The following is a 21676-nucleotide window of genomic DNA, read 5'->3' as shown; positions in this document are numbered from 1 at the left end:
GACACATTCTCAGAAGACATTCTTAAAATAAAAAATATCAGAGAAGTAATACAATGTCATTGGATGAGCATGACCGAATGGCTGGATCATCATACTAAAGGTAATGTCAACTTAGTCCTTCCAAATTCTTTTCAATAGAGTCACGTAGCAAGCATCCAAACAGGGTTGGGTTCATCGCTATGTCACATAGTGTTTCTGCCAGCTGGGCTTAAACCCCACACATAACTGATCAACATTTTCTCCCTCTGTGCCCTGCAACCCTGAAAAATCAAGAATATACTGGTCCATAGCTACTAGCTAGTACAAATGCCCAACGGCTCGCATGAGTGACAGGGGCAGGTGTAGGCACACATCACCCAAGCTACCTGTCAGGATGTTTTATGATTCCAAGCCATAAGAAAAAACTTTAATTATTCTTCAACAAGCACTTCAAATGATTCACTTTCAAAATATTCAGTCTTTTTTTGTGTTTTTATCAGACCTCGATGAGTCTGGGATGTGCAGGCAACAGAGGAGAATGGGTAGATGTTGAAGCATGCAACTAGACATCGCTGCTCTCTGTCTGTTGGATTGTCAAGGTGTTTTCTGTTGTAGATGAACTGTGGCTAACTATCAGTGCTTATTTGTCCATGTCCTTCTACCATGGTCTGGTTCTAGGTCAGGGTGTCATAACGCTAACTATCAGTGCTTATTTGTCCATGTCCTTCTACCATGGTCTGGTTCCTGGTTCTAGGTCAGGGTGTCATAACGCTAGCTACTGCTAATATTCCTCTCCCATACTGTAACCCAGTAGAGTCAAGCCTGCAGGCTGACTGTGCCAGATATATTAATAATCCATAGCAGGGGCCTGAGAAAGAGAGAGAGAGAAAGAGAGAGATAGAAAGAAAGAGAGAGGAGAGAGATCAAGTGCGAGCGAGGGAGAGAGAGGAGGGAAGAGAGAGAGAGAGAAGAGAAGGAGGGAAGAGAGAGAGAGAGAGAGAGAGAGAGAGAGAAGAGAGAGAGAGAGAGAGAGAGAGAGAGAGAGGAGAGAGGGAGGAAGAAAGAGAGAAAGAGAGAGGAGAGCGAGCAAGAGCGAGAGACAGAGAGAAAGAGAGGGGAGAGAAATGAGAGAGAAGGGAGGGGGGAGAGAGAGGATGAGAGAGAGAGAGAGAGAGAGAGGGGAGGAGAGATGAGAAGAGGGGACGGGGGAAAGGAGAGAGGGAGCAAGAGCGAGAGAGAGAGAGAGAGAGCGGTGGGAGAGAGATGAGAGAGAGAGAAGAGAGAGAGAGAGAGAGAGAGAGAGAGAAGAGAGAGAGAGAGAGAGAGAGAGACACAGAGAGACAGAGAGAGACAGAGAGAGACAGAGACTGGGCACTAGCGAGTTGTGCTTTCACTAGGCCTCAGAAATGCAACACTAGATCATCCTAGTGCTGCACTGATGTTGGCACATACACCCCCAGTGTGCAGGCGTGTGTGTGTAGGGGTTTATGCTTGACCCCTAATACAAGCCAATAGCTTCCATATGCACGTTGGTGAATGTACAGCTGCAGCAACACAGTAAAGACTGGTGTGGTACTACACAGACATGGGCACAAATGTTCTCAGGGTGTGGGACACCGAAAACAGATGAACATTTAGTACTGCAGGCGAGAACGAAGGAAGGGAACACTTACTCTATACAAACAAACTATTTCCTGCACTTGATCATCACACAACACATAACACTGGAGGGAGGGACGTGTCCAACCTCTTCCCTCCTTTTACTTCAACACTGAGCACAACAGTACAAACACGTAATGACCATTTCACCATTTCAGCTCAGATAGCTATTAGTCTGAGACACAAACACACACACACACTTGCGACGATGCACGTTCCTCTCATTGAGCTGTGAGGTGAGTGGTTCAGTGTTGTCCTCTGTGTGTGCGTGTCGTCCAGGACGACACACACACACACCACACACACAAACACACAAACACACACAGAGAGAACCACTCACCTCACAGCTCAACGAGAAGGAACTGCATTGTCCGCAAGTGTGTGTGTGTGTGGTGTGTGTGTGTGTGTGTGTGTGTGTTGTGTGTGTGTGTGTGTGTGTGTGTGTCTGTGTGTGTGTGTGTGTGTGTGTGTGTGTCTCAGTCACCTGATCTCAAACCAATTGAACCCTTATGGGAGATTCTGGAGCGGTGCCTTTTTTTTCCGCAAAATCATCAACAAAACACCAAATGATGGAATTTCTCATGGAAGAAAGGTTTCGCATCCCTCCAATAGAGTTCCAGACACTTTTAGAATCTATGCCAAGGCGCACTGAAGCGGTTCTGGACGCTCCTAGTCGCCCAATACCCGATTAAGACCTTTTATGTTGGTGTTTCCTTTATTTTGGCAGTTACCTGTATATGCCAGCAGGCAAACTGCCACAGACGTAGGCCTATGTTAAAATAACCATAGGCATGACACTTTGTTAGACTGGTTTGACATCTTGTGGCCAACGAGGGAACAACAGCTATAAAAAGAGAAACTGATAGTTTAGATGAGTGGTCACCAACCTTTTCTGAGTCAAGATCACTTTCGCTGTCAAAAAGCAAGCTGAGATCTATGGCTCAGATTTTTTAAACAGAAGTTAAAAATGTTTACATTAACCTAATAAAAACAGTTCTGTAAGAATGAGGTTTGTGCAGAAGGCCTAATACATTATCACAGCATACTGGCTATATACCTGGCCTACCAATATTGTTCTTCTCAGACCAAAATATATTTCAAAACTCGAGCTTTGACAACAAAATAAATCAGTTCGTGTAGCACTTGCAAGGACATAGCTGGGTATAAATTGAAATAATTTGCAAATAATTTGCTTTTTTATATTACTGGACTAATCTGTCATGGTGTTTTCAAGACAACAGGGGGAAAAAACTAGGTCAAATTATGACGTCAGTGATCTTGAGGTCAGAATGTCGGAGCTCTAGAAAGATGCCCGAATTTCCAACTTGGAATTCTGAGTTCATCTTGTTTTTTTCAGGGTTTCCCGTTGGCTTGAACGTACTGAAGTCGGAAGTCGGAGATTTCCAGGTTCCCAGTTTTTATTAACACAGCATTAGTCTCAACAGAGGGAGGGTGAGAGCAGCAGAGGGTCCGCCTCTCGTGGTCACTGCTCTCTCCTTCCTTTCCTCTAGTGAGACTGACCAGAGAGTAGGGCTGTGGCGGTCACAATTTCGTCAGCCGGTAATTGTCAAGCAAATGTCGGTCTCACGGAAATTGACTGTTAATTAACATAAATACATTTAGTATCTCCTGGCTTCCACACAACCCACTGATGCAGACCTTTGGAACATCTACATTTTAAAAAGTATAATAAATCCATGTAATATAGCCTACACCTTCACAATAAATCCATTTTCTTTTTTTGACAGGTCGAAAGAAGCATGATATGAAGAAAATGTAGTCTATTTCAGAAGAACAGAATAGCATACTCTGAGTTGTTCTTATGTTAGGTCCTAATGTGGTAATGCCAAATGGCTGTGGGCTACACTAGTTCATTTAGCAGACAAGATTTGCTTAGAATTCTGTGGCATTATTTTATAGTATGAAGAATACAATTGAACGAAGCTGATCAAAATAGAAAGGATATTTTCTCCAAACGATTTGAGGGAGTGTACACATACGGCTATTCTGTGTTGAGCGGCTAACAAAGAAATTGGTATTCCTACAGTATATGCTTAATTTAGAGTTAATGTAAGTTTAGTTGTTCTACAAACGTTGGGCTATATGTTTAGATTTTTAATACATTGTAAGGCTGCATGATGCGACTAATGACGATTTGAAAAAAGTCGCTTGAAAGGGATGAGCTCTGCCTAGTTTTTTTGCGCAGGCTGTACACACTACATCAGTCACTCATTCACAATTTGACATGCCTAGAATTTCACGGCGGCATCTCCTTTGTGTGGCCGTAATGCACACTAAAAAAGTCCATGTAATTTGAGGCCAGTGACCGTTGTGCCCTTCTCCCTGAGTGCTGAGCATCACCACTCACTCACATGGCTCTCCATCACGTGATCGGGTCTTTCTCACAGGCTACAAGTGAAGACAGACACATCGGAGAAGCAACTGCGCGTGTCCTTATCCAATTCCTAGGTGTATACTGAAGATTATTTATTTATTTTATTTATTTATTTAACTAAATAGTCAGTTAAGAACAAATTCTTATTTACAATGACGGCCTACACTGGCCAAACCCAGATGACGTTGGGCCAATTGTGCGCCGACCTATGGGACTCCCAATCACAGCCGGTTGTGATACAGCCTGGATTCGAACCAGGGTGTCTGTAGTGATGCCTCTAGCATTGAGATGCAATGCCTTAGACCGCTGTGCCACTCGCCACTTAGAAACAAGATGTCCTAACAAACAGCAAAAGCACTAGCCTATGTCAATCTACTTTCACCCATAGTACAAACGTTGACCTATTCTATTTTGTGCGAGAAATAAATATTCCAAACATAGTCTGGGACAGTTGTGGGATGCGATAGATCCCAAATTGAAAAAAAAAAATTTACGCAATGTGGCTGACGCAACAGATCAGAACGTGTAGCTTAAAATGCTGATAAACTATTAGGCTATTTCTTCACATTATAAGCGCAGCGATGCGCACACGGTAGTAGGCTATACGCACGAATGTTCCATTAGCGGAAAACACCATTATCAAAAGTGACCGCAAATGCAATTATGTATGTAATGCTTTTATTATAAAAAGCTGCATTTTTATGGTGAAAATTATCTTCCCCAAACTTGAAACTCACACGCTGCGTATGTATGCCAGTTAGGCTCTACATCCCTTGTAAAGCAGATTAATGTGCTTACCTTAAGCCTTATCGAAAACATATAGGCCTATGGGCTAGGCTACATGAGTTGTGCGACTATGATTTGAAAAGGTTGGGGGAAAAAGGCATTGTTTCTTATGCTCATGAGCTCTCATTAAGTGTGACAGTAATATGGTCACCGCAACAGCCCTACCAGAGCGGGGACACTGTCTTCCACCTGATGGCGAAACTCGAGTCACACTGCATCTGCCTCATGCACAAATTCATGTTGTTCCTATGACCACAGAAAGTGAAATATTCCTCAATATTAAAATAAACACGACGAGCTGCTAATACACTTGGCTACTCATTCATTGCAGCTGCTGTGTGAGTGAAAGTATGGAAAGTGTGTTTTAGTGTTGAATAAAAACAGTGTTGACAGTGCTGAATAAAATGTTTAACATGAACTCACTCATAAAAACATTAGCTCTTTGCTGTATTCTTTGACAGTCTCTCTCTGGTTATGGTTTTAAAAGTTCTGAAATCTCTGAAATCTCACGCAGGCTAGTATCAAAATTTGCTGTGGTCGGGTTTGTGGAAGCTGTAGGCACAGTGATTTGAGCAATCCGATTGGCTAGCGCAGTAGGCAAACTCGATTTAGCCGCAGATCTCCCAGTCTGCCGGGTAGGCGGGTTTGTCTTTTCAGACAAAGGAAATGGTTCAAAATGTGAACACTTTGCCTTTCCGGAGAGCAGGGCTTCTGAATCAAGTGCACCTACCGCCAACAGAGCAAAATACAAAAGTAGCACAAGCCTTTATCGTTGGCTTTTCAACAGAAATGTTTGGGGATCGACTAGGAATACCTTGAAGATCACAATCAACCGGTTGGTGACCACTGGTTTAGATGGTTCAAACAGAACCAAATGTCAGTCTTATGCTGTCATGCCCTGACCATAGAGAGCTGTTTATTCTCTATGGTGGTTGTGGGGCGTGACAATGACTAGGGCGGGTTATCTAGGGGAATTATAATTCTATGTTGGCCTGATATGGTTCCCAATCGTTTATCGTTGTCTCTGATTGGGGATCATATTTAGGTAGCCATTTTCCCCATTGTGTTTGTGGGATCTTGTGTTTGTGTAGCTGCCTGTGAGCAGCCCAGAACGTCACGTTTCGTTTGTGCTTGTTTGTTTTTGGTGAGTTTCGATTTATTAAAATATATGGAACTCTACGCACGCTGCGCCCATTCATTATGACGATCGTGACAGAAGATCCCACCACCAAAGGAACAAGCAGCGTGGCCAGGAGGAGCAGGGATCCTGGGCCCGGGAGAAAAGGGAGTGAAGGACATCATGGACATGGGAGGAGGTTATGGCAGGGGACAAGACCCTGCCATGGAAGCAGACGGAGGCAGCGAAGGAGGATCAACGACGACTCCGGGGTTCGCAACAAAGACGCAAGCACGAGAGGCAGCCCCCAAAAAACAATTGGGGGGGGGCACACGGGGTGGTTGGCGGAGCCAGGTTTCAGACCAGAGCCAACTCACCGCACTTGCTTCAAGGAGTGTGTGACCGTTCATTCACCATGTTATGCGGTGATACGCACTGTGTCTCCAGTGCGCATTCACAGCCCGGTGCGCTCGGTACCAGCTCCCCGCACTTGCCGTGCGAAAATGAGCATCCAGCCAGGACGGGTTGTGCCGGCTCAGCACTCCTGGTCTCCAGTACGCCTCCTCGGACCAGGATATCCTGCGCCGGCCCTACGCACTGTGTTTCCAGTGCGCCTTCACCGCCCAGTGCGTCCTGTGCCAGCGCCCCGCACTTGCCGGGCTAAAGTGAGCATCCAGCCAGGACGGGTTGTGCCAGCTCTACGCTCCAGACCTCCAGTGCGCCTCCACGGCCCAGTATATCCTGTGCCAGCTCTACGCACTCAGCCTCCAGTGCGTCTCTCCAGCCTGGTACGCCCTGTGCCTGCTCCACGCACCAGGCCTCCAGTACGACGGTCCACAGTCCGGAACGGTCCGGAACCTCCTGAGACGGTCCACGGTCCGGAACCTCCTGAGACGGTCGGCGGTCCGGAACCTCCTGAGACGGTCGGCGGTCCGGAGCCTCCTGAGACGATCTACGGTCCGGTTCCTCCGGCGACGATCCACGGTCCGGAGCCTCCGGTGATGATCCACGGTCCGGAGCCTCCGGCGACGATCCATGGTCCGGAGCCTTCGGCGACGTATCTGCGAGCGGAGTGGGTACTTCGTCCCGCACCGGAGCCGCCCCCGACGGTACATGCCCAACCGGACCCTCCCCTATTGAGTCGTGGTTGGGGCGTGACAATGACTAGGGTGGGTTATCTAGGGGAATTATAATTCTATGTTGGCCTGATATGGTTCCCAATCGTTTATCGTTGTCTCTGATTGGGGTTCATATTTAGGTTGCCATTTCCCCATTGTGTTTGTGGGATCTTGTGTTTGTGTAGCTGCCTGTGAGCAGCCCAGAACGTCACGTTTCGTTTGTGCTTGTTTGTTTTGTTTGGTGAGTTTCGATTTATTAAAATATRTGGAACTCTACGCACGCTGCGCCTTGGTCCATTCATTATGACGATCGTGACATATGCAAGCAAATCCTAAAACATACAGAACTGTAGCAAGTTTAAGCAACATGTTAGCTTTTCAATCACACTGGCTTCAATATACTAGCATTTTCTGTAAAATGTAAAAGAAACATAATACCTCAATCCAGAACCTTTTAAATTACAGATATCTTAATTTGGTCAAAACAAGAGACCTCATCTCCCAGCTCCATGCGTGACATAATATAGCTGGATATGATCATCCTAATCCTCAACCAAATTAACATTAATAACACTAGCATATGCACACTGATTATCATTTGCTAAGAAAAAAAATACAGCAATGGAGAAAGGATACTAGCACAGATTCACACAGCTGGAAAATGAAAAACACAGTATGAACAAATAGTGTGATTTCAGATGAACTCTTACCTGAAAGTGCAGAATTATGGTCCATATCAATCCCAGCGTCAATTTGGGATTCCCGTCTGTGATGTCATCATTTCTGATGTTGACTAGCTTGACCTGAAGAAAAGAGTTATAAACAGTTGGCTAATAAGCATGATACACAGAAGTGATGCATTCCAAATCTACATCAACTTAAACAGCTTAAGAAATGTTTTATATTGATCCGCAAAGCACCTTTATTCTTAGTAGGGTAGGTTAGCATCCCTGAAGAACATCTGTAGATGTCTCTATTTCCAAAACCTATTAATATGTCTTTAAACTTGTAATAAACAGGGTACATACACATTAGTGAGAATTTGAATTTGTTCATCAGTATTACCGTCATACTCACCGTAACAGATCATTTATAAAATCCCCTTTAAAATGATGCATAAAAATGCATACATATTCTGAGAGTAATGTCTATCCTCTTTTTAGAACAAGTGGAAATTCCCAAAACAGATGCTGGTAACGAAGTTGTGCTAGTAAATCACAGTTTACTATTATTATGTGGCCTTGAGTCCACACCTCTATACCACAAGGCGGCACTATAGTGTGGTAGCTTATAGTAATGTGTTGAAATGTCATGTGCTGAAATATCATGTCCTCATTCTAATAAACTAATGCAGTTTGATATTGTTCCAAACAAATATCCATAATTTCATATGCAAATACTTTATTGTGGTCCAATGGCTAAAATTGTCATGCTTGGTACTCTACCTAATTTGATTGAAAATAACTTGCCATGATGTTTAAATCATGGCCTTTCATTGATATGCATGACAATCCCTGTCATGTGCAAATAAATGCCATTTTATTTTATTATGAGAGAGCAAGCAGTGAAACCGAAAGCAGAGGCAATTTTCTTTCACCCTCTAAATTGTGCTTTTTCAAGTCTGGGCATAGCTATTTGTAATAATATAATATCTTATCTATCCTTCCCACAGTTCAGTGCAACATTGATGCTACCGCTACCCTTATTATGATACAGTACAGCCTTAAATCAACAGCCGGATAGAAATAAAGCATGTGAATCTTTAATTTGTCTGTTTATGAATATGAATGAGGTGTGAATGGGCCTGGTATGTCATTAAAACAATGGCATAATTTAATGATCTATGAATCCTTTGTCTCAGGCCTTGGGTTGCTTTCACTGACGTCATGTCTGGCAGGCTGCAGCTGGGCAGTGAGCACTGTTCTCCATCTCTATCACTTCCTGACTGTGGTGGATGTGGGGGAGGGGCAATCAGAGATGTAACCACCCTTGGGAGATGGATTCAGCATGTCCTCTATTGTGAGTCATGATGAGGGAGGTATTGAACCCTTTATGAGGTAATGATATTGGTTAGTCCTGTCATGGTATGAGCAGGGTTTCTGTTTTGATGAGGGCATTCAGTGTGCTTTTCAATATCTTCACATGGTGAAATGGTTATCAGAAATTCCTCTACACATATGTTCTAGCATTTCGGCAAATGTGATTGGTCCTTACCTGCCGCCTCTTTAAGTAGTCCAGTGCTATCTGTACATTCTGGAGTCTGTGGAACCGCATCCTCCCTTTCTCCCGAGGCTGTGGGCATAGAGGAGGAACGGGAAGAGGGGGACACGTTAGTGACTGCCATGTGGTCTCTCCCTTTCCAAGGACCAGGGACTCACCACACCATTAGTAGTATGAGGACACCGGACATGCCCTTGCCAGGGTCTTACCCACTCATCTGCTGAGGGAAAGAGAGAAAAACCAAAAGGGAGGGAACAAACAAATCCGGAGCCAGGGTGGTCTACAAAACGCTGCTATTACTACACACCAGTCGCCATACCCTAGCTCTATACGAACAATTTAAAATAGGTTACGGAAATAATTCCAACCCTGATTAAAAAGCAAATGCAGTTTAGTGGTATCAGTGGGCAGACTTTAGGACCATGTGGATGCCTGGGAGCGGGAGGAAAGGCTGTTTGTATGGCTGGCTAGCTTTATGGAGAGCGCATCTATGCAGCTGTAGGGAACAGCGCAACTTTTTCTCAAAACTGTGCAGAGGTAAAGATGGCTGTAGTAGATGGCTTTGGCTAGGTTACTGCTGCTTGACTAGATATTAAAATAAACTAGAGTGTAGAAATGCAGTAAATGAGCTTCAATTTGATCAAAATTCATTTGAGAGGAATTTTCATCAAATGTTTTAGCATTTGTATTACTTTGCCATACCCTAGGTTTATCTGAAATTACGCAACTGGGACACACTGCATTTACGAGATAGAAAATACATGTATCTATGTATTTTCAAACTGTGAACTGACAGAACACATAATCTGATAGAATCAGTGCTGAATTGGGCAGGAGTTTACCGGAAATGAGTGATAAACTCATTCCAATGAGGACTAATCACACAAACAATAAAGACCTTTCCCAGTTCCAAAAAGCATCTAGGATTCATATAGATGTGAGGACTAAGTGTCATGATGTGAGCAGAGAGACAAACTCCTGTGACAGACACAGGAGCACAATGGAGGGACACAGCGTGAGATAATGAGATGGAAACTGCGTCACAAGTCAGCCAGTACCCTGCCGATCCACAGCGGCAGAATACGACCCAGGGATGAGCTGCAGTACAGCGCTCTGGATTCAGTAATTACTCTCCTGGCTGGTCAAGAGAAGAGGCGGAGGAATCCCTTTCAATTCAATAGCAGAGTGACAACATTCACAAAAGCCTTTTCCTCAATGGCTCACCTCATTAACTTGGTACAATCAGTCAAGTGGCCTTCTGTTGGTATACATTGAATACAATAGAAAGCCACTATCTGATGAAAAATGTCCAATGGTTCATAAAGGTTGATGTTCAGTTTGATTGTATGGCTCAATGATGCACAAAGCTACTGAGGATGTACTTAAAGGCCCAGGCGGGGATCTTGTAAATCACACAGTAATGTGATTGATTTGTACATGTGCTTGCAATCCAAGACGGAAGTGCATGGTGCTGTTCTTTTACTTTACTATGGCATGCACAATATACACTACCGTTGAAAAGTTTGGGGTCACTTAGAAATGTGCTTGTTTTTGAAAGAAAAACAAATTTTTTGTTCATTAAAATAACATCAAATTGATCAGAAATACAGTGTAGATATTGTTAATGTTGTAAATGACTATTGTAGCTGGAAATGGCTGATTTTTAATGCAATATCTACATAGGCGTACAGAGGCCCATTATCAGCAACCATCACTCCTGTGTTCCAACGGCACGTTGTGTTAGCTAATCCAAGTTTATCATTTTAAAATGCTAATTGATCATTAGAAAACCCTTTTGCAATTATGATAGCACAGCTGAAAACTGTTGTACTGATTAAAGAAGCAATAAAACTGGCCTTCTTTAGACTAGTTGAGTATCTGGAGCATCAGCATTTGTGGGTTCGATTACAGACTCAAAATGTCCAGAAACAGAGAACTTTCTTCTGAAACTCGTCCGTATATTCTTGTTCTGAGAAATGAAGGCTATTCCATGTGTAACCGATGTGAAATGGCTAGCTAGTTAGCGGTGGTGCGCGCTAATAACGTTTCAATCGGTGACGTCACTCGCTTTGAGACCTTGAAGTAGTGGTTCCCCTTGCTCTGCAAGAGCCGCGGCTTTTGTGGAGCGATGGGTAACGATGCTTCGTAAGGTGACTGTTGTTGATGTGTGCAGAGGGTCCCTGGTTCGCGCCCGGGTCGGGGCGAGGGGACGGACTAAAGTTAAACTGTTACACATGCGAGAAATTGCCAAGAAACTGAAGATCTCGTGTGTACTACTCCCTTCACAGAACAGCGCAAACTGGCTCTAACCAGAACAGAAAGAGGAGTGGGAGGCCCCGGTGCACAACTGAGCAAGAGGACAAGTACATTAGAGTGTCTAGTTTGTGAAACAGATGCCTCACAAGTCCTCAACTGGCAGCTTCATTAAATAGTAACCTTAAAACACCAGTCTCAACGTCAACAGTAAAGAGGCGACTCCGGGATGCTGGCCTTCTAGGAAACTAGTCTAAAGAAGGCCAGTTTTATTGCTTCTTTAATCAGAACAACAGTTTTCAGCTGTGCTAACATAATTGCAAAAAGGGTTTTCTAATGATCAATTATCCTTTTAAAATTATAAACTTGGATTAGCTAACACAACGTCCCATTGGAACACAGGAGTGATGGTTGCTGATAATGGGTCTCTATACGCCCATCTAGATATTCCATTAAAAATCAGCCGTCACCAGCTACAATAGTCATTTACAACATTAACAATGTCTACACTGTATTTCTTATCAAATTTATGTGATTTTAATGGACCAAAAAATATGCTTTTCTTTCAGAAACAACATTTCTAAGTGACCCCAAACTTTTGAAAGGGTAGTGTATGTTTTTTTGATGTTGAGAAAAAACAATGAATTGAACATGATCTTGGGCCTTTAGTTCATAAGCCAAGCACATTTCCATCATGTAATCCATCTCAGTTTCTCAGCTAGCAATTGGGTCTATCCTAAAATCAAAGAGAATGCAACTTGACCTAACCATATAAACAGATTGCTATAGTGCTTACTACGGGCCACTAAAGTAAAAAGCCTGTGGTGGGATTGTTGTTCCACTCTCGTTAATGTCCACGGAACACGCTGCATTAGTCGTGTTACAAGGGGGAGGACGGCGAACCACACCAACCGCCTTATCATCAACCTGCTCATCTCCATGCTGCTCAACCGCACATGCTTCTGCCGAACTCACCAACCGCAATGTCTTGAGGAAATCACGCTCCCTTGGCTTACCAGGCCGAGTAAACGTGAGCGCAGGAAAGAAACACAAGGGGAGACAAATAGACAAGGACACAAGTTGGACAAATGAAAAGGAGGACGTAAAATGAACAGAACAAATCCAAAATAGAAGAAATGGAGGAGGAAGAGGGTAGAGAGGAAACAGGATGTAAACAAAAGAACGTGTGGGCGACTTCAAGGAGAAATATTAGCTACACCTATTTTAGAGGGAACCTAATTTCTCCTGACATGAGTTACAGAGAACTCATGCTGCTGCAACCCACCAAACAACTGACATCAAAAGACAGCTATGATTATGATTCATTTTCATATTCTCTAATATGATGACATTTGAGTATGACATTTGAGTGATAACAAACAGCCTTAATCAAAATTCCTACGTCTCCAATCCAGCCATCATTTCTTTCAAGTCGTGTTTTTTTTGGAATGCAATAACATTGAAAACAAGCATTGTAATGCAGTTAGTTTCTCCCAAGCCTTGAAGCATAAATGGTCTTGGGGCGTTTTCACATATCTGATTGTCTGATTCATGCATCTGATCGACACTATAGCTGTAGGATATACTGCATATGTGGGCTTTAAGTGTATATAAAAACAGTAAATTCTGGTTCTTGATCAAGAGGTTGCTTCAGGACCCGATTGATAAACAAAGTGATATAATACATTCATAGAAAAAAAGGTGCTATCTAGAACATAAAAGGGTTTTCGGCTGTCCCCATAGGAAATCTCTTTAAAGAACACTTTTTGATTCCAGTTAGAACCCTTTTGGGTTCCATCCCACTGGGCAAAAACTGGTTGCATCAACGTTATTTCTACATCATTTCAACAACAAAAATGTAATCTGATGACTAAAACTGAATGGATTTTCAAAAAGTCAACAACGTAAGGGAATGTCTTTTTTATGTCTTTTTTTAACCCAACTTTTAACCTAAATCCAATGACATGTTAAAAATGTTGGTTGATTTCACAATAGTTGACCTCTCAACCAAATGTAAATCAAAACTAGACGTTGAGATGACGTCTGTGCCCAGTGGGATGTCGAACCCTTTCCACAGAGGGTTCTACATGGAACCCCAAAGAGTTCTACCTGGATCCAAAAAGGGTTCTCCTATGGGGACAGATGAAGAACCCCTTCAGGAACCCTTTTTTTCTAAGAGTGTATGTGTCTGAAAAAGTGGACCCTGAACTCTTATTTACATTTCTTGTGTGAAGAAAATTGTACTTTCCTGGAATTCTCATGCAACGTGATACTGCACCAGGGAACAGAAATCATATATGAAAACTTCCTTTACTTGAATCAGAATCAAACAATGGAATTAATTGTATTATCTAGGGGTTTAGAAGCCAGGCAAACCATCATGTATAATGTCACTCTCTGTTCAAACCTTTCTTTCAAGAATTTTCAAAAAGGAAATGTCTTGAAAAATGGCACCCTATTCCCTACAATATATGAGCTCTGGTCAAAAGTATCCTATGGAATAAGGTTCCATTTCAGACATACCCTCTGACTCATAAGATATACATGAGGGGTGATAACAGGCTAGAGCTACATTACCATGACAACACACTACTCACCAATGACTGGCCAGACAGGACCTCCAGCAGTGAGATCAGGTTATGTCCATCTCGTAGGTCTTCATACAAGTCATTTACATGCTTCCGTACCTAAGGCCAGAGGAAAGGAACGTCATTATCTCTTCCTGTTGAAATAATTAAGGCACTGGGGAGGGCAGTAGTAAACATGATGAGGGTGCATATCTATTGGAATATTGAAATCAGTCTTGTGTCAAATAGTACGTCAATTTAGCTTGGAGTTTGCACTTTTGAGCCTATTGCATTGAAGTGGGAAAACTAAATCAAGTGCAGCTCAAGTACTTGACACAATGTATTTGACCCAGGTGTGATTAGAATCTGTGATAAAAAAATTACAAGATTATGTTTAATACTGTTTATGCATCGAAAGGTTGTTTCATGCAATAGAATAGGGTTATTAGAACTCTCTCATCTGTGTCTGTGTGAACTGAGAGGAGCCTCTAAAGCTTGGGCTGGCAACTGATTAAGTGACGGAAACCAACAGCCACATTCCATTCTGTGATTAGGGTGTATGTGAGGGAGATGTCTCCGGTCTGACTGAGCCTGCATTTCATAGACTCAATCGGTGTCTGTAAGGTACCAGGGATGAGATCTGTTATGGCACAAACACTCACATACACATGCTAAAACACGCACTCTACAGACACGTACACATGGATTTTGTATTGTAGATATGCTAGTAGAGTAGTGGCCTGAGCGCACACACTTAATGTGTTGTGAAAAGTGTTGTGAAATGTAATATTTTTTTATGACTGCCTTAATGTTACTGAAGCCCAGAAAGAGTAGCCGCTAATGGGGATGCTTAATAAATACAAATAAAAAGGCCTTATTAGCATAATTCCCATCAGGTTCCCTACCTACCTTCAGACACTAGTGCCCTACCTCTGTATAACAGAGGGAGCACATGGCTTTGACACATAYCCATGGCCCTCAAATAACTCATCCTGACCCCACACTTAACAACTCCAGTCCCAGGCTTTCTCCTCCCTGTAGGCCCATCTCCCATTCTTCCTGTCCTGAATACCACCAGGCCTGTGAAATCCCCCAGCTGCCCGGTGGCCTGCTTTTACCCAGGCCAGGTGGCATCCCCTCTCCTCTCTCCCACATAACCCCAGCAAACAGGCACAGCTGTGGGACCAAAATAGACCCGCTCCCTGGATCCCCTTTTACTAGTTGGTCAGCCAAATATTTCCTCACGCTATTACTCAGCACTTTTAAACTCCCCCGGACAATGTCACAGGGGATAAGGCATGTTGGCCCTGGCACTGGAGAGTACAGTAGTTAAAATGCCTTTCTTTCCATGTGTACAGTTCACTCTCAAATTCAGATATTGTATTACAGTTTGTAGTACCGGCAACAACATCTAAGATGATGGGGAAAATAATGAAATATTACATAATTGAGCTCAAATAGCCAAAATATTCGACCTCCATCTGTAGTATAAAAAAAGTTGAGCCTTGTAACTCATGCCATCGTTGCAACATTACTCCAATAATCCTGCTCCACTGCCCTAGCAACATAAAATGTCACTCCAAATGAGATCACATTGTCATGTGCCATGTGTTAGCTTAGGGGGTTTACAACACTTTTGCCTTCGACCAAATAAATCAGGCTAAATCACTTGAATAGGTGACAAAAACGGGATTATAACTCGCTCCCTAAGCACATTACACAATAAACTGCCATGGATTTGCATGCATAATAAACACCTTGTCTTTATATAGTTTATGCTTGCTCATATACTGTTTTACAATATGGGAAAGTGGGAAATTAATCATTTAATCAGTTACTCTGCCTCTGACAAGGGGATCCCTAATTCCATGGCAGATGAACCAAAGCAATTTAGATTATTTCGGAGTCAATGAAAATGACTGGGTACATGTATACCGCATCATGGAATGGGTGGAAGAAGATATGCAGTTAGTACAAACTCTGGCAAGCTAGCAAATGCCATCTCCCATTGGCACCTCTGCTAAGCATCTATCATCAGTTATGTAGCCCAGGATGAAAGGCTGTGATGCTTTGCTGATCACTCTTTAATGGGTTATTCACCTCATCAGGTAATGACACATTATAGTTCATCTTCATGGAAACTGACAGGACTAAAACATGAAACAGCCTGTCTTTTAGTGATGTTTTATGCTACTATAGGTAGCGTTAGCTAGCGCTAGTCAGCTGTACCTGCATCAAAACTCAAGTCATTTTTCATTTTATAGCTACTTTTTAAATAGTGAGCGAAAATGTTTTAACCAATTTCATTTCCTTGACTGATCAAAACTTGTTTTCTCATGGTCCCTCTTGTCTCTCAGCAGCAGACATTTAGTGAGTAATACGTTTGGAGCATCACATTGCAATATCGAATTGCAATACATATAGAATCGTGAGAATCGCAATGCATATTGTATTGGCAACTAAGTACCGCAATAATATCCTATCTTGAGGTCCCTGGCAATTCCCAGCCCTACTGTCTTTCCATTATCATGACCATTATACCATCACTCTTGCATCTGTATGTTGTAAAAACAGTAACCATTTCAACACAGAACGGCCTAAAGGTGACGACAGAGAGGTGGAGGTACAATACACTAATTAGGCATTGAGGTATGTGAGAAATGATCTACCCATGGGACCGGATTCATAATAACCAAGAGTCTTAGTGACATGGAAAAATCAAGAGATGTTCATGATTAATGTGCATCCTTAAACTGAACGTTGCTAGTATGCTACCACCGTAACTGTGATACAAGTCAACAATATTAAAACATACTGTAGGCCTCACTCTCTCTCATATTACAGTCTCTATGTAGATCATTGAACTGGAAGGCCAAATAAAGTCTCCCCAATCCAAAAAAAGGAACAATGAATTGGGAAATAAAATGAATGGTACAGCATGTTTCTAAAAAGCTCTGCGGACAATCAATTCTTACCTTTAGGAGATGTTGGTTTATCCATTTTGTAAAAGTCTTTTTCTGCACTCTGTCTCTTTCATCTGAGAAAAATACATAAAAAGACATTTAGCAAAGTACTTTACATACATACAGTAAGCATGGTGTAACTTTAAGACACACACATGCAGACACACACACAAACAAACAAACACACACACACACAAACACACACCCACACACACAGGGGATGGTAATTTGCATGAAAAGTGGAATTGTGATTTACTACTACAATGAGCCAGCCGTTCATTCCTCTTATCAATGTACTGTATATGCTTCACTCGGCGTGGTCAGTTCAGAAGGGAATCCGAGTGTGGTAGCATCAGCGGATATTGCACCAATTGGATTTGCACTCTACTTACATGCGGTCTATTTAAGTTGACCAGTTCTACACATGCTTCCTCAAAGCTGAATGTCATGCACACGCATGCGCTGGTGTCTCTTGCTGCCGTGCTGCTGTATCGAGCTGTTACTCGCTATGCTTGCTGTTTCTTAAATCCCACCACCACCCTGGCCTCCACCTGTGGGTTTTGTGTTTCTTTCTTTAGGGGATTTGATATAGCATATCATGTAGGGCTGACTCCATTGAGTCGACTGATTGAATGTTTTGTCGATAGGCTGTTGGTCGACCAAGAGTTTTTTAGTTGAGCAATTTTTTATCACAGTGCTTAAAGCAGCAGACAAGCTCAGTAGCCTACATATAGTTGATTTTATTTAAACATAGGGTGTGTCTATATACTGTATGGAAAAATACACGTTTGAAAATTTCGATTGGTCGAAAGAACAGACGACTCTAAGTCGACCAACATTTGTTTTATTCGGTGACAGCCCTAATATCGTGCTCACTGCCTGTACTTATATTATCACCTTCGTATGATGCTTCGCTCTGGCAGTGAGCTACCGTGAATGAGCCGAGCCCTAACGCCAAAGACCATGCATGGTTACATGTACACATTTCCTTTCTGAACTACTGCATACATAATGATTAGATACAAGACTATCCTAATACTCTTACACATGTGGGTTCATTTCTAGTGAATACAGTAGTCTCCAGAGAGATTGATATTTTTGGAAGCGTAATGAAAAAGAATGAACTTCAATGCATGAGGCATAGCTTCCATTACTCATGGTTCAGTATTGTACACGGTCTACCACATTATTTTGTGTTTCCTGTATCCATGACAACCAGACTGGCCGCTGCCACATGCAGGCTCTCACAGACTTGAGTCTCTCTGGGATAGAAATGGAAACATAAAGGCTCAATTGTGAGCTGTCAAGGCAAACTTTCGCCAGGTATGCTACACAGACAAAAACATTTGCTCAGAGAATCTAACACAGACAAAATCCCTATACTATATTTCTGTATCATTAGCCTAACAAAATCCATTACTGTACAACACTGCACATGGCGGTAGGCTAATGGTCCTGAAACACACAGCTTGGGGGGAGAGACCCTCCTTACTTCTCTCTGCATTACCTGACTCACACAGGAAGATTAAGAGAGAAAGCTGCCAAGTGGGATTCAGGATTCAGGCCAGATACCTGTCTGTCCTACTTTATATTTCTGCCTAAAGTTCCATCTGATATAAGCCCTCAGAGGAAGACATTGATACCAATCACAAGCCCAGTAAATCATGCAATCTGCATCTTCTTTGACTTTGGAACCAAAATGCAAATAACACAGATAACCTCCTCCTTTTACAACACAGCATAACACAACAGAATTTAGCCTTGGGAGGTTTAAAGTCCCCATCTAAATGAGAAACTAGCGGCAAACTTCCTTGCTCAGTCAGAAACTGAAATTCCCAATCCTTGGATTCTGGATGGAGTAAAGCGAAGCAGGAAGAGATACTGACCCATGCAGCACATCAACGTCACCAGGTGAGCGCTGAGTTCCCCGTCACGCCCCAGCAGGTGCCACATCTCCCTAGCCATAGTTAGCTCCCGGGGGCTCTGGAGAGAGTGCATCATGGTCCCGGCAGAGGGACGGCATGTGTGTGAGATACCGACATTACTGAAGGAGCAGCAACATACTCCTCCTCCCTGCCTGCTTCCCTGCCTGCCTACCTCTAGCGCAGCCTGCTGCTACTCCCCTTCTCGTCAAGCATCCGGAATGAGTCCTGTCAGATTTTCCACAGCAACTCAGAGGTTTTCTTACATGTTTAATGTTTACTTAAGGTCACAGCACAACGCGGCTCAATTCCATTAAGGGACTAATAAGGCTCCTTAAGAAAAGGAGAAAAGGTATTTTTCTGATTAAAACCTATTTTTTAGAATGACACTTTACATCTGACACAGATGGGGGCATCAGTTTGGAGAATACTATTGCAGTAGCCTGTATGCAACTATAGTATGTTAAAGCTTGTTTGTCTAATTGAATGTTGAGTAGAACATAGTAATAGATCTAACAATTACATTTCTTATAGGTATTTAACTGATGGATAAATTAGATTACTACTAAGGCAATTAAAGTTGATGTAGTGTCTTTAGGTAGAGAGAAGTTAACTAGCAATGTAATCAACAAATTGATTAATCTTGTGCAATAACATGCAATAATGTCCAACAACCAACAGACTCAATTTCAAAAAATACAAACACTTTTTCCCCTCAGACTCGTAAAACGTACAAAATCTGGATAAAAACTCTATTCATCAAAACAATCAACCTCCCAAAAAACAGCATATCAAAATGGCAATTAGTCACGTTGTCATAATATTAGCTCTTTACTGAAGAGAACATCATGGGTTATTAACTATTTTCCGTCTTACTCTGAGGTCAGTAAATTAACTAGACAATCAGTATAATTTGTCAGATCCTTGACAAATCTAATTTTCTCTGCAATGAGTGGTACATCCCAGAGGAGTGAGCCCATGCTGAGACAGTTATAAAAAGATCAGACTGTATGTTCTATGTCAGATGTGACACGTTTGTGAGGCTGATGTCCTTGAATTTCAAAGGCAAACATATTTTAATGAATTCTGGATCCAAAAATATCCGTCTGCATTTTTACTGTATGTGCTTTATTTGTACTACACATTTTTCACATCCTACAGTGTATCACCCACAACAATGTCAATCCCTGGTTCATCAAACACATCTAACACACCGAGCACACTCAATTGCGCTCGTTGGGCAATAACTACAATACCAACTGAAATTAAGACAAACACACTTTACTTAGTGCTATACAACATAAAATATTTCCCCTAAAATTACCATGAAAAAAACAGGCAATAAGTTCATACATTGGTCAGTTTTGAGGCAGAATACTGATGGGTGATTGGTAATTTAGGCCTATGCCTAATCCAGATGTGTCTCAAAGGTGCTGTCACTGTCAGTGGTTATTAGCTGCCTTTTTCATTTGGTTAATATATAAATAGTGTGCGTGTAAAGCTGCAGAGAATTCACTACTGGGCTGGGAGTCTGGGACTAGGGATTGCGCCAAATGTTAGTGAACAGAATTGCACCTGAGAGAGGAAAAAATATCCATCCTGCCTATACCCTTGTTAATAAAAAAGTACAGTGTTTTAAATCCACCACTGCCATAGTAGTGTACCAGACACCTGCTGCTATATCACTCCTTCTCTCTCCCGCTCTCCCTGAACATATATCTCCTTTTCCCTCGCTCTCTTTCTCCATAAACGTTAAGTAAATCACAACTGCGACTGGGTAGAGCTGAGCTGAGCTGAGCTAGGCCTTCAGGACGTTACAATGTGTGATCCTACTGGCCTGAGGCTGCTTACTACATAATACATGAGTATAGCCAGAGACTCATTAATACAAATGGAGTCTTCAGGGAGTGTCCAAGGCAACACCCTTCCCTGCTCAAAGCCCAGAGACAGGATGAATTTGCTGTATCATTGACCACCAAGGCTCATTATTATGGTGCAACTAAGGATGACAGTTTAAGTTTGAAATAAATCCAGTAGTAGCTGGTTGGATACAGTACCACTGAGTTTGTGGAATGTGTGTAAGAGGGGTAATCTTTAGAGAATGGTGCCCTCTTGAGGGACAGGTTGAGAGAACATGGGCCTACAATTATTTCACTTTGAAATATTATAAATCTTTCTTAAATGTTCTAAAATAGTGAAGAATAATTTCATCAAAACCCAATATTACTTACCAATGTGTGTGATGAGGTATATTATATACAGAGTAATCAGAGGCTGTTTTTACAACCACATTATTAGATTTAATTGGTAGTATAGGTCAGGACTGGAGCTCATAAATACCAGTGCTGGTTTAGCAGCTAAACACTCCATTAAAGTCAGGGAGAATAGTTCCAGTCCCATCTGATCTACTCAGACCTGCCCAGCTTCCTTCTGTAACAAATAACATGATGTCAGTGTCAGGATTTGGCTAGGATTGTTCCGATTTTGGCCACTAGATGCCCCCATTGTGCTTTTTTTGGCCCTTTTGTTTTCCCTTGTTTCCAGTTATTATTTGCACCTGTGCCTCGTTTCCCTTGAATGTATTTAAACCCTTAGTTTTCCTCAGTTCTTTGCTCTGTGATTGAATGTTAGCACCCAGCCCTAGCGATGCTGTGAACATTTGTTGCGCCAGTTGGACGCTCTTGTGGTACTCTGTTT

The 21676-nt window shown here is 42.4% G+C and overlaps 1 protein-coding gene across 6 annotated transcripts in view; it reads right to left on the bottom strand.

Annotated features, from left to right (window-relative positions):
• The window catches only part of LOC111977567 (dystonin), a 198098-nt gene that overhangs the window by 138910 nt on the left and 37512 nt on the right, over positions 1 to 21676 (bottom strand). For 5 of the 6 annotated variants that reach the window (XM_024007056.2, XM_024007061.2, XM_024007066.2 and 2 more), the window contains exons 3-6: positions 17070 to 17131; positions 14125 to 14214; positions 9269 to 9346; positions 7765 to 7857 (exon numbers count right to left, since the gene is read on the bottom strand). In XM_024007056.2, the coding sequence (XP_023862824.1) occupies positions 7765 to 7857; positions 9269 to 9346; positions 14125 to 14214; positions 17070 to 17131 (323 nt within the window). Of the gene's footprint in view, positions 1 to 7764; positions 7858 to 9268; positions 9347 to 12502; positions 12539 to 14124; positions 14215 to 17069; positions 17132 to 21676 lie in introns of all 6 variants that reach the window. The other variant, XM_024007053.2, reaches the window with a different exon arrangement.

This window comes from Salvelinus sp. IW2-2015, linkage group LG18 (genome assembly GCF_002910315.2).
Source record: "Salvelinus sp. IW2-2015 linkage group LG18, ASM291031v2, whole genome shotgun sequence".
NCBI lineage: Eukaryota > Metazoa > Chordata > Actinopteri > Salmoniformes > Salmonidae > Salvelinus > Salvelinus sp. IW2-2015.
Note: the sequence above shows the minus strand (reverse complement) of the source record. Positions and strands in the feature narration are given on the sequence as shown.